Source organism: Hyla sarda, chromosome 7 (assembly GCF_029499605.1).
Source record: "Hyla sarda isolate aHylSar1 chromosome 7, aHylSar1.hap1, whole genome shotgun sequence".
NCBI lineage: Eukaryota > Metazoa > Chordata > Amphibia > Anura > Hylidae > Hyla > Hyla sarda.
In genome coordinates this window covers 55,301,172-55,314,199 of record NC_079195.1, presented here as the reverse complement: position 1 = coordinate 55,314,199, position 13,028 = coordinate 55,301,172, and the positions used below count along the sequence as shown (strand labels likewise).

Here is a 13,028-nt window from a genome sequence, read left to right as displayed (position 1 = left end):
CTAAAACGAGTGATCTTCAGATTTGTGACTTCCAGCAAATCCATATACTGCTCACTTTAGCAACCGGCAACTCGCTGACTATGGAGTTGACAGCCCTTTTAAACATGCATCCTGCCGCTGCACCATTCTGCCACCGTACCATCCGGCCGCTGCACTTTAGCAAATGTGAACAAAGATTATGTAACAGTAAATGTTATAATAAATCAATATAAAACAACTAAAGAAAACATAGGTGCACTCACCGCAAAGCAGAGACTATCGGGTCTTGAAGTCCGGTAACAGGGTGCCGGGTCACGGCATAGGCGCTGGTGAAGTGCACTCGGAGGCTACGGCGGCAGTTTCGCACGTAAGTGCGTGCTTCTTCCGGCACCCGGTTACCGGACTTCAAGACCCAATAGTCTCTGCTTTGCGGTGAGTGCACCTACTTTTCTTTGGTTGTTTTATATTGATGCTTCACATCTGTGTGCGTGCACCCCGCAGGAGACTTTGTTTGGAGGTCACCGAGGACCTTGCTGCACGCAGCGTTAGGTGATATAGCCCCTTGAGTGCTCTCCCATTATCCTTGCTTTGATGTTATAATAAATCAATTCATTTATTTATATGATATTATAATGTACTAATACGTAAAAAGCACATGTAAATAAACTGTAGGACAAGAATAGCGTGACAAATAAAATGTTCTATTGGCCCATACCTGTCTCATCTCCTTGTAATTGTGATGTCGGAAATCCAGGTTGTCTGAAGTTGTCAGCTCATTCCTTCTGTAATAATAATTATTGGGGTCTAGGCATAATATAATAGGGATAATATTATTAACTGCAAAAAGTGCAGCATAAAATAGCGTGGTACCGTGTAAGCCAGAAAAATCTATGTGATGCTAAATGGTAAATATGTTTGTGTAAAAAAGATTAAAATTATTATAGCGGTGATGCTATAATTTTTTTGGTTAACCAATGAAAGTATCCCTCCTATAATACTTTTAATCTTTTCTAACATAGAAGTGTTTAATATGAACAGATTTAAGACATAGCATTGTTTTTTGCACATATGTAGCATTTTTAAAAGTAGATTTTAGCACATAAAATTTTCCATTAGGTTAAAACAAAACATCTCTTGGAGCAAAAAGTAAATTTTCTATTTTTTTTTTTTTTTTATGGGGCAACTAGGGTGACTAAACAAACCCGGGCCATTAATTCTTCTACTCTGGTACCTCAAATAAAAGTTTCCTGAGTACGCTGTACGATATTGCTCCTTGAAAACAACGGTGATAGTAACTACTGCTGCGGGTTACTGGGCTGTGCAGAGGAAGTTGCACATAAGCCACGCCCCCTCACTTCCTGTTCTGCAGCTATTGGCTGATGCAGCATTACCATGATTTCCTAACAACCTGTTAGTTTTTGATATTATGCTGAGAAGCAATCAGATCATTATACAAGATTGTAGATGTGCACCATGTCTGTTTTCTACCCGAATTCACACTGAGTTTTCTATCCCCTCCTTTTTTTTTTTTTGAACATGTGCTGCACTCTTCCCCACCCCCTCAGCCCAACCCTATATAAGTAGTAGTTAGCTACACAAGGGCCATTTTTTTCCTAGCAGCTTCCCAGTCTGACTGGGAGAGCATGGTAAGTGAGCTATTACACCTTGTTCACACTGGTGTGGTGCGGGGCGGCGTCCGTTGCTGCCGTGGCGCCGTGTCTGCGGGGAGGTGCGACCCATGGACTGGTTTGAGTGGCATTGGGGCCGCTCTGCCAGTGGGTCGTTTCCCCCCCGTAGGCACTGGTGTCGCGGCAGTGGTGGTCGCCGCCCAGTGCTACGCCATTTTATGCTAGCAACGTTAGGGACCCACTCTAAATAGGTGGCCTTGACGTGGCGAGTGGGCTTGTACTTTTTGATCAAAAATGTATACTAACAACCTGTTAGTTTTTGATATTATGCTGAGAAGCAATCAGATCATTATACAAGATTGTAGATGTGCACCATGTCTGTTTTCTACCCGAATTTACCATGATTTCCTGCTCTACCTGCCTCTAGTGATGAGCGGCATATGCCATATTCGAATTCGCGATATTTCGCGAATATGAGGACGAATATTCGTCCCATATTCGTGAAATTCGAATATTCGTTATATTCGTGATGTTTTTTTGAATTGCGAAATTTCGCTATTGCGAATGCAAAATTAATAGCGAAATTTCGCTCTTCTGCGCATGCGCGCTATAACATCATGCGAGGGACGTTGCTAGGGACGTTGCTAAGCTCTGACAACTGTGCTTGCAGAACTCTCATTAGCTCACAGGCATAAGTAGGGCGGAATTTCCATTAATATTCGCATGCATAAACCTTTCGCCTCACAGTCTCATCCCTGGGTCTTTAATGAAATGATACAAGCATTGCTTTTATCAGTCGAAGGAGATCCCTACAATGTGCTCTGTTTTTAAAACAGTTTGATAAAAAGACGAATATTCGTAATAGCGAATTTTTATGGCGAAATTCGTAATATTCGCGAATTCGCGATATTCGCAATGAATATTCGAATTGTGAATATTCGTAAGCAACACTACCTGCCTCCTGAATGTAGTCTGGCCAAAAAATTGGTAATACTGCTAGTTATTTGCTTTCTCCTAGCTGCTTCCGTCTGCATTTGGACTACACAGTAATGTGAAAGCAGCCAACAGGGAGGGATGCAGAGATTTCTCAATGGTAACAGTATCCAAACATGGAGTATTTTAAATAAATATTTAAATGCAATATGTGCTATGCAAAATATCAATAATTGTGCATATTACTTAGACAGTGTAGAGGACTGATTGACTAGGTATTGTCTAACCTGGCAATGGGCATCCAAGTATTTCCATCCTCATGCATACGCTGCCTTCTTCATACCAAGAGCGGGGATTAATACGAATATAGCGGCCCACCAGGGGCTCAAGGAATTCATTCAAGACTGGAATTTCCTTCTCATTATTCCCTGGGAATAGCTATTAACATAGAAGAAATAGAATTATCATACAGAATACAAAAGTAACAAAGACAGTACACTCAAGTTTTTGCTACCAGCAACCACAAATACAAGGTCAAAAATAATATAATGTTATACTCCATGGGATAATATTAGTACCATATTACAGACCTGCATTATTTAATACGAGGCAGACCATAGAGGCTCTGACCACATCATCATAGTGGTCCATCTAACCTAAGCAATGTATATGGATCATGACTTGAACAGCTAAGTGCCTTTCTGGCATGACGTACAGATAAGGCTAGCGTCTGAATGACTTTTGAGCTATAAGTTCTAGGGAAAAAAGAGCAGAAGCGGCGCTATAGTGCGGTTAATCCCAGATGATATGGGAAGCTAGTAAGGCATAGGTAAATTTCACTCACCTTAGCGTGTTGTGCGGCAGGCACAACACTGATATGCGCTTGTAAAAGTGTTCCAATGTCAGGAGGCAGCTGGGGCAGTGGTGCAGATGCAGAAGGGAACAGCTGGAGAGAGGGCAGCCTGGCAGGGCTGACCTCTGGACCAAGGAGAAAATTCCGACTATATGGCTCAGATAGGGCACTCCTGGAGACTTCAGATTTATAAATCAGTGGTGTCTTTATTGTTCAAGAATGGCAGTTTACAGTAGGACAACGTGTTTCAAAGGTTAAACCTTCTTCTTCAGGTTCAGACTGGACCTGAAGAAGAAGGTGTAACCTTTGAAACACGTTGTCCTACTGTAAACTGACATTCATGACCAATAAAGACGGCACTTATTTACAAATCTGAAGTCTCCGGGAGTGCCCTATCTGAGCCATATAGTCGGAATTTTCTCCTTGGTCCAGAGGTCAGCCCTGCCAGGCTGCCCTCTCTCCAGCTGTTCCCTTCTAGCTCCAATGTAGCTCTAAGTTGAAGACTATGCCAGGAAATAACAGAGTGGCAGCCAAATACTGTATACAGTATGCCATGTCTTTCTGGTAAATGTTTTAAAGTGCTATGAAAAAATACATTGGGTGAGATTCACTAAGCAAAATTAATCAGAATTCTGGCTCAATGTGCAACGAGCATACGTTGGTTCCAAGCTTATTATGTGTTTTAGACAAATTTTACGCCTCACTAGGTAGGTTAAAAAAGTGTATAAAAGAAGACATGGCTAAGAGGAGTTGGAAATGCTGCCAGGTTCATGAATGGTGAGTGGCGTTATTTTGGCACAAAATATTCGGTAAAGTTTGCCATCCAAGAGGCATAAAAATTAGAAAAGCGTCTAACACATCAAGAAAAAATGCCTTATGTTGATCATACAGCATGTGCCGCTGTGATAAATTTGGGTCAGTTTTTGCCTGTCTGGTCTAATTTTATCCTGACAAAATGTATAACAGTCATGAATTATTAATAAATTAATGCATTTTTGGGTGCAGTTTTTGTAGAATTTTTTTATTTTCTGGTTGTGTTTTTCTTGCTACAAGTCATGGGATTCCTTGACTCTATTATTCAAGGATTTCTTAAACAGAATGTGAAGTTTTTTGAGCAGGAAAAAAACCTATAGAGATCTATGGCTATGTTCACACAGCGGATTGTTTGCCCCGAAAATTTCACAAACTCTGTAAAACATTTTTTTTAAAGCAGCACCTAGAGCATGCTACATTTTTTTGAAATATGTCACTCACCCAAAACACACACCCAAAGAAGCATGGTAGGTATAGCACTTTATATTCTCTTATTCACTAACATCTGACCGTAGCAATTTCTGGGATTTTTTCTTATTTTAGGAAAAATGTCATGTGAATGCTATAAAGCAGTTTAGAGTGATGCAGTTTAAGAAGCTGTATAGGCTCCAAGACAATGCAGATGAGTCCTTAATGCACAGTAATGTGATGGGTTGCAGTGTATTTTGTGTTGAATTACCAGAAAATATTGCACAGCCTGCAAACTGTGCAAAAATGTGCGACTTTTTAGAAATGTAGGCGACTTGCATATGCCAAGTATTAGCGAGCTGTTTAACTGCGTCTATATTAGGTGCTGAATTTATTAAATGCGTCCTTTCAGGTTTTGCTGCATAAAAGTTGCATTCTGATGCCACACGGGGTAGTCTATTTTTAAGCTTGAGGGCATATTTGATGCACAGTATTTGAAGCTGCAGATTTTATGTTGCAGAGTTCAATGTAAATAACTGAACAAAGCTTCAAATATGCAAAGGATATTGTACGTGTGCGTACACCCTAAAGGGGTTATACATATGTAAAACTATGTTACTAGCAACAGACATCACATGATGATCGCAGCGGCCTCGGTGGTCACATTTCGTACTCCTGGCATCATGGCTCCAGTCACTATGTCATGATGCCAGGAGTATGGAGCATGACCACCAAGACCACTGATTGGCTGCAGTGGTAATTTGATATTCACTGCTAAAATAACACTAGTGCACCAAACAGAGGCAGAGCCGAGATCAACGTGAGAGTGGAGGGGAAAGTAGGTAACAGTTTGCTATTTTAATGCATTTGGAGCATTTTATTTTTATTTTTTTTAAGATAGATAACCCCTTTAAATCAAAAGAATGGTGTATTATATGGTTTATGTACTTTTGAGGGACACATGCATTGGATAGGAGGGGGAGTATCTGTTTTTTTTTTGTTGTTGTTGTTGTTTGTTTTCAACCTGGCACAAAGGGGCAGATGGGGGATAACTAACTACCTATAAACATACCTGGCTACCTACCTACATACATACCTGGCTACCTAACTACTTAGCAAGCTAGTTTTCTACATACCTGGCAACCTAACTACCTAGCAAGCTACCTACATACCTGCCTACCTAACTACCAGGCTGCCTAACTACCTACCTATCCACCTACACAACTGGCTACCTAACCAACTAGGTAGCTACCTGGTTACCTAACTAGCTCTCTACCTAGCTATCTACCTACATACTTGGCTACCTAACTACCTAGATAGTTACCTACCTACATACCTGCCTACCTAACTACCAAGCTAGCTCTTTATCTACATACTTGGCTACCTAGCTAGTTACTTTCCTAACTATCTACCTGCAATATGTATTTACCTACTTGAGGGGAGTATCAATCCACCTACCTAAGGATGTGTTTACCTATTGGGGAGGGCTACCTAATAAGAGAACTTATAACTATGGTACATAGAAATAAAAGTTAACCTTTAATACAGTCCCTAAAAGTACAAACATAACAAACCAGACATATATCCACATAACAATACAAATCAGAACAAGCCACAACAGAAGATGCATCAAATAATTACTGCAGATATGGAGGCATATGAAAACAGTGCCTGCTATTTTTCCTGCGCCTTTTTCTCTCTGGTCCTGTCTTTTGGGGAACCCATTTCCTTATCAGTGTGGCCCCAACCACAGTAGCAGTCCCTCTCGTAAATTCTAGTGCAAGATACAACAAAAACAGTAGGTGATGGGGTAGGCATGTATAGCGGAGTCAGAACTCACCTGCACAAGACATGCTATAGATGTCTCCTCGCTCCCCCCTGTTTTTTTTTTTATACTGCACTGATCTTTAGAGGCTACTATGTGAACAGTACATAAATATAGTCTTACATTTTGTTTATCTGCGCATGCACAGGCTGTCTGAGGTTGATAGGAGTGTGGTTGCGCTATCACACTACTTGAGTATGTATAGGTTGCGTGAGGGTAATAGAAGAGAGGTTGTAGCAATCACACTCCTATCACTCTCAGATCTCAGCATGTACAGGCTACTTGAGTATATACAGGTTGTATGAGGGTAATTGGAGAGTGGTTGCAGCAATCACACTCCTATCATTCTCAGGTAGTGTGTACATGCTATGATTCGAGGGTAATATGAGTGTGATTGCAGCAATCACACTCCTATCATTCTCAGGTAGTGTGTATATACTATGATCTGAGGGTAATAGGAGTGTGGTTGCAGCAATTACACTCCTATCGTTATCAGGTGGTGTGTACATACTATGATCTGAGGGTAATAGGAGTGTGGTTGCAACAATCACACTCCTATCGTTATCAGGTGGTGTGTACATACTATGATCTGAGGGTAATAGGAGTGTGGTTGCAACAATCTCACTCCTATCGTTATCAGGTAGTGTGTACATACTATGATCTGAGGGTAATAGGAGTGTGGTTGCAACAATCACACTCCTATCATTATCAGGTGGTGTGTACATACTATGATCTGAGGGTAATAGGAGTGTGGTTGCAGCAATCACACGCCTATCATTCTCAGGTAGTGTGTACTACAACATCCCTGTATTTAGTGTGTACTACAACATCCCTGTATTTAGCTGCTAGAAATAAGTAAAGTGTGGCTCATGCATCTTAGTTTATAGTCGCGCGGCATATACTACGCATTTCATGTGCGTTGGTTAGTTTAATGGCTGAGTTGGCATCCTTGTTTATCCCATCTGTAAATCTTTCAGGATATAAGATTTTCTGCACTCAACCATTTCTAGTAAAACCACAGTAATGGAGGTTTATGGAAATACTCCGGCTTCCAAATGAATCTTGGCAGAGTTGCATTTAGGTCTCAAAATTCCACTCAGCATTTTTAATGGTGTAACTTTAACCACTTCTGCATATAACAGAGCTGTAAGATTAGGGGTAAATATTCTATAAAGCACGTTGAGGAGTATTACCTGCATTTTTTTTTTTGGGGGGGGGGGGGTGAAAAAATGGTGCGGCCAGATCTTAGTTAGAAGTCAATAGGAAAAAATGAAATGCTATACCTGTTATGCCAGTTTTTTTCCAAACAGCGTGTCTCCAGCTGTTGCAAAACTACAACTCCCAGCATGCCCAGACAGCCTTGGCTGTCTGGGCATGCTGGGAGTTGTAGTTTTGCAACAGCTGGTGGCACGTTGTTTGGAAAACACTGTGCTATGCTTTATGTGGCTTTTTCATGACTTGGGGTGCATCCTTGGTTCAGCGATCAAACATACGACATGCTCTGGGGGGGGCCTTAAAAACACAGAGATTTATCAAAACCTGTTCAAAGGAAAAGTTGCCCAGTTGCCCATAGCAACCAATCAGATCGCTTCTTAAATTTTTCAGAGGCCTTGTTAAAAATGATAGAAGCGATCTGATTGGTTGCTATGGGCAACTTTTCCTCTTAAAAGGTTTTGATAAATCTTCCCCGTTATTTTGAAAAAATGCACAAAAAAAGTGCAGGTAACTGGGATTAAAAAAATATAAAAGTATGAAATCATGGTAGAATAGAGAGAGGGAAAAAGAGAGTCCATGGATAAGGAAAAAATTACATAAGTCAAAATTCACAAGTAACATTATGCAGATTGTGCTGTAGATTTAGCCCCATTTTGTGAAGAGATCTGCAGTGGGACCTTATTGTCGTGTGTAGACTCGGCCTTAACCCCCTTAAAGGGGTACTCCGGTGGAAAACATTTTCTTTTTATATCAGCCGGTGCCAGAAAGCTAAACAGATTTGTAAATTATCTTCTTTTTTTATATATTTTTTATTTTTTTTGTTTGAACATGTGTCTGCACTCTTCCCCACCCCCTCAGCACAACCCTATATAAGTAGTAGTTAGCTACACAAGGGCCATTTCTTTCCTAGCTGCCTCCCAGTCTGACTGGGAGAGCATGGTAAGTGAGCTGTAGCACCTTGTTCACACTGGTGTGGTGCTGCGCGGCGTCTGTTGCAGCCGTGGCGCTGTGTCTGTGGGGAGGTGCGACCCATAGACTGGTTTGAGTGGCATTGGGGCCGCTCTGCCAGTGGGTCGTTCCCCCTGTGGGCACTGGTGTCGTGGCGGTGGTGGTCACCGCCCAGTGCTACGCCATTTTATGCTAGGGACGTTAGGGACCGACTCTAAATAGGTGGCCTTGACGTGGCGAGTGGGCTTTGTACTTTTTGATCAAAACGTATACTAACAACCTGTTAGTTTTTGTAATTATGCTGAGAAGCAATTGGATCATTATACATTATTGTACATGTTCGACCACGTCTGTTTCTTCTACCTGAATTCAAATTTGTAAATTACTTCTATTAAAACATATTTGCCCTTCCAGTACTTAATAGCAGCTGTATGCTCAGAGGAAATTCTTTTCTTTTTGAATTTATTTTTTGTCTTGTCCACAGTGCTCTCTGCTGACACCTGCTGCCCTTCAGGAACTGTCCAGAGTAGGAGAAAATCCCCATAGCAAACCTATGCTACTCTTGACAGTTCCTGACACAGACAGAGGTGTCAGCAGAAAGCACTGTGGACAAGACAAAAAAGAAATTCAAAAATAAAAGAATTTCCTCTGTAGGTTATGTGATAGCCTGGGGGAGTAGGGTATGGGGAGTGTAGCTGTGCGGTGACTAAAGGGTGCTTGTTAACCCTTGCTATTCGTGACGGAGAGGGCTCCTCAGTAATGCTTGTCCTACTGCCACCCTTCCCAAGAGCGATAGGGAGATAGTTAATAATGGAATGTCCACAACTGGAGAGTTTTCTTAAACAGTTGTAACTTTTACTGAAGATTTTATGCAAGCTTCATAACCGGAACAGCTGCTATACATGCAAGCTTTCTTTGGAGATTGACAAAGGTTGGGACTTTAGCAGTTTAGAGTCTTTAGGGTAATATGCGCTGTTCCACTGGATTTAGGGGATTTAGTTGCGGTCCAGTAGTCACGCTAGCTTTAGCGAGGGTAGTTTAGAACTCACGGTTTTGTTCCGCTGAGGCCGGTAGGTTTTCTGGTCTAGCGTGTCTTTGCAAGTTGCGCAGATCTGTCCTGCTAGTCCGGCATTCACAAGAGCAGCAACCCAAGAGAGCGATAATTGGCTACAGCTCCCTTATATGGGCAGGGGCTGGACTAGTGCTAATTGGTCCAATACTTGTGTCAATCACCATTACAAAGGATTATGGGTAACACGTGACCCAAGAACCTCCAAAGGTCCTCCAACATACCATAGAGGATATCAACATGGTCACATAACCGAAGGTCCTGCGACGCTAAACAAGGTAAGTACTATACATTATATTAAATATACATTATTACTAAATATACACATATATTAACATTGTAGAATTAGAGTAGAGAAGAGGCGACTAGGGGCTGTCCCACCTGGGGGACCCTACCTGAGCGTAGTTACTCTGACTTTGGGGACCACCACACTAGGTACGGTATGCAATACGGTACCGGGACACCACACATACAGCTGCTTACAAGTACTGGAAGGACAAATATTTTTAATAGAAGAAATTTACAAATCTGTTTAGCTTTCTGGCACTGGTTCATTTAAAAAAAATTCCACTGGAGTACCCCTTTAAGGACACAACCAATTTTAATTTTTGCATTTTCGATTTTTCCTCCTCACCTTTCAAGAGCCATAACTCTTATTTTTCCATTTAAAGAGCCATATGCTATCTTTTTACAATGATAGCTTTCATTTTACCATAAAAGGTATGGCACACCCAAAAAAAATACTATTTGTGTTCAGAAATGAAAAAAAACAATAAAAAAAAAAAATTTGGGAATTTTATTTTTTACACAGTGCACTTTATAGTAAAATGGACACAATTGGGGGAGATTTATCAAAACCTGTACAGAGAAAAAGTTGACCAGTTGCCCATAGCAACCAATCAGATTGCTTTTTTCATTTTTAAAAAGACCTGTGAAAACTAAAACAAGCGATCTGAATGGTTGCTATGGGCAACTGGTCAGCTTTTCTTCTGCACAGGTTTTGATAAATGTCCCCAAATATCTATATTCTAGGGTTCAATCCTATTCTGAACCCCGTAGGTTTTTATTTTTCTGTATATAGGGCTGTATGAGGGCTAATTTTTTTTTTTAGCCCTGATCCGTTGTTTTGATATGACTTTTTATTACTTTTATATATTTTTAAAACATTTTTTTCATTCTTTTCATTATTTTTTATTTTACACTTTTTCCCACATAGATGACTATTATAAGCAATTATTAGATTGCTTTCACTGTATAAGGCTATGCTATTGCATAGCATTGTACAGTGAAATCAGCACTATGCTACTACAGTCTGCCTGAGGTAGACCAGCACCTCAACCACTTATGTCACTTTCACCTTTAGATGCCGCTATCAGGATTGATCACGGCATCTAATGGGTTGATGGTGTTATTGACTTTGAGTGTCGACTGTTGACTGTGTCAGCTGCTGACACTGGCCCAACATGTGAGGTTTTTTAGCTAGTGGCCTAGGGTTATGACCTGAATTCCAGCTACATGCTCAATTACAGCACTAGTAGGTATAGCAGGGGGAGCTGTTTGTCTATGAAACAGCAACAGATGGAAACTAGGAACTAATGTGAAAGCTTTAGAAATGAGGGAGCAAAATATAAAAAGCACAAAAAGATGTAGACATAGGGGGAGGTTTATTAAAACCTCTGAACTCTTACCAGATCTCCAGTTTCATTTCTTGCAAAGACCCAGCTGTGACTGTCATTGCTGACCATGACTCGATACGAGGTGATCCAGTCGCTCCTAGGGTAAGAACATTCACCATCAGAAGACAAAAAAACTATCAATCCAAGACAGGTTTTAAAGCTCCTATGGAAAGTAAGATAAAACCAATCACACAGATTACATAGTACAAAATAAAGTAGGGTCCTTTGTTGGGTTTAGGACATACAGTCATGGCCGTAAATGTTGGCACCCCTGAAATTTGTCAAGAAAATGAAGTATTTCTCACAGAAATGGATTGTAGTAACACATGTTTTGCTATACACATGTTTATTCCCTTTGTGTGTATTGGAACTAAACCAAAAAAAGGAGGAAAATAAGCAAATTGGACATAATGTCACACCAAACTCCAAAAATGGGCTGGACAAAATTATTGCCACCCTTTCAAAATTGTGGATTAATAAGATTGTTTCAAGCATGTGATGTTCCTTTTAACTCACCTGGGGAAAGTAACAAGTGTGGATAATATAAAAATCACACCTGAAAGCAAATTAAAAGGAGAGAAGTTCACTTAGTCTTTGCATTGTGTGTCTGTGCGTGCCAAACTAAGCATGGACAACAGAAAGAGAAGAAAAGAACTGTCTGAGGACTTGAGAACCAAAATTGTGGAAACATATCAACAATCTGAATGTTACAAGTCCATCTCCAGAGATCTAGATTTGCCTTTGTCCACAGTGCGCAACATTATCAAGAAGTTTGCAACCCATGGCACTGAAGCTAATCTCCCTGGGTGTGGATGGAAGAGAAAAATTGATGAAAGTTGTCAATGCAGGATAGTCCGGATGGTGGATAAGCAGCCCCAAACAAGCTCCAAAGATATTCAAGCTGTCCTGCAGGCCCAGGGAGCATCAGTGTCAGCCAGAACTATCCGTCGATATATAAATTAAATGAAACGCTATGGCAGGAGACCAAGGAGGACCCCACTGCTTACACAGAGACATAAAAAAAGCAAGACTACATTTTGCCAAAATAAACTTGAGTAAGCCAAAATCCTTCTGTGAAAATATCTTGTGGACAGATGAGACCAAGATAGAGCTTTTTGGTAAAGCACATCATTCTACTGTTTGCCGAAAACGGAATGAGGCCTACAAAGAAAAGAACACAGGTTGTTTTGCTGCCTCTGGCACTGGGTGCCTTGAATGTGTGCATGGCATCATGAAATCTGAGGATTACCAACGGATTTTGGGTCGCACTGTACAGCCCAGTGTCAGAAAGCTGGGTTTGCATCTGAGATCTTGGGTCTTCCAGCAAGAAAATAACCACAAATACACCCAGAAATGGATCGCAACAAAGTGCTGGAGAGTTCTGAAGTGGCAGCAATGAGTCCAGATCTAAACCCATTGAACACCTGTGGAGAGATCTTAAAACTGCTGTTGGGAAAAGGCGCCTTCCAATAAGAGACCTGGAGCAGTTTGCAAAGGAAGAGTGATCCAACATTCCGGCTGAGAGGTGTAAGAAGCTTATTGATGGTTATAGGAAGCAACTGATTTCAGTTATTTTTCCAAAGGGTGTGATACCAAATATTTAGGTAAGGGTGCCAATAATTATGTCTAGCCCGTTTTTGGAGTTTGGTGTGACATTATGTCCAATTTGTTGTTTTTCCTC

At 40.9% G+C, this 13,028-nt stretch overlaps 1 protein-coding gene across 4 annotated transcripts in view; it reads right to left on the bottom strand.

The window, feature by feature from the left end:
- The window catches only part of CPXM2 (carboxypeptidase X, M14 family member 2), a 138,210-nt gene that overhangs the window by 38,031 nt on the left and 87,151 nt on the right, over nucleotides 1–13,028 (bottom strand). For all 4 annotated transcript variants that reach the window (XM_056529074.1, XM_056529075.1, XM_056529076.1 and 1 more), the window contains 3 exons: nucleotides 11,360–11,444; nucleotides 2,828–2,978; nucleotides 695–783 (listed from right to left, as the gene is read on the bottom strand). In XM_056529074.1, coding sequence (XP_056385049.1) covers nucleotides 695–783; nucleotides 2,828–2,978; nucleotides 11,360–11,444 — 325 coding nt within the window. The remainder of the gene's footprint in view (nucleotides 1–694; nucleotides 784–2,827; nucleotides 2,979–11,359; nucleotides 11,445–13,028) is intronic.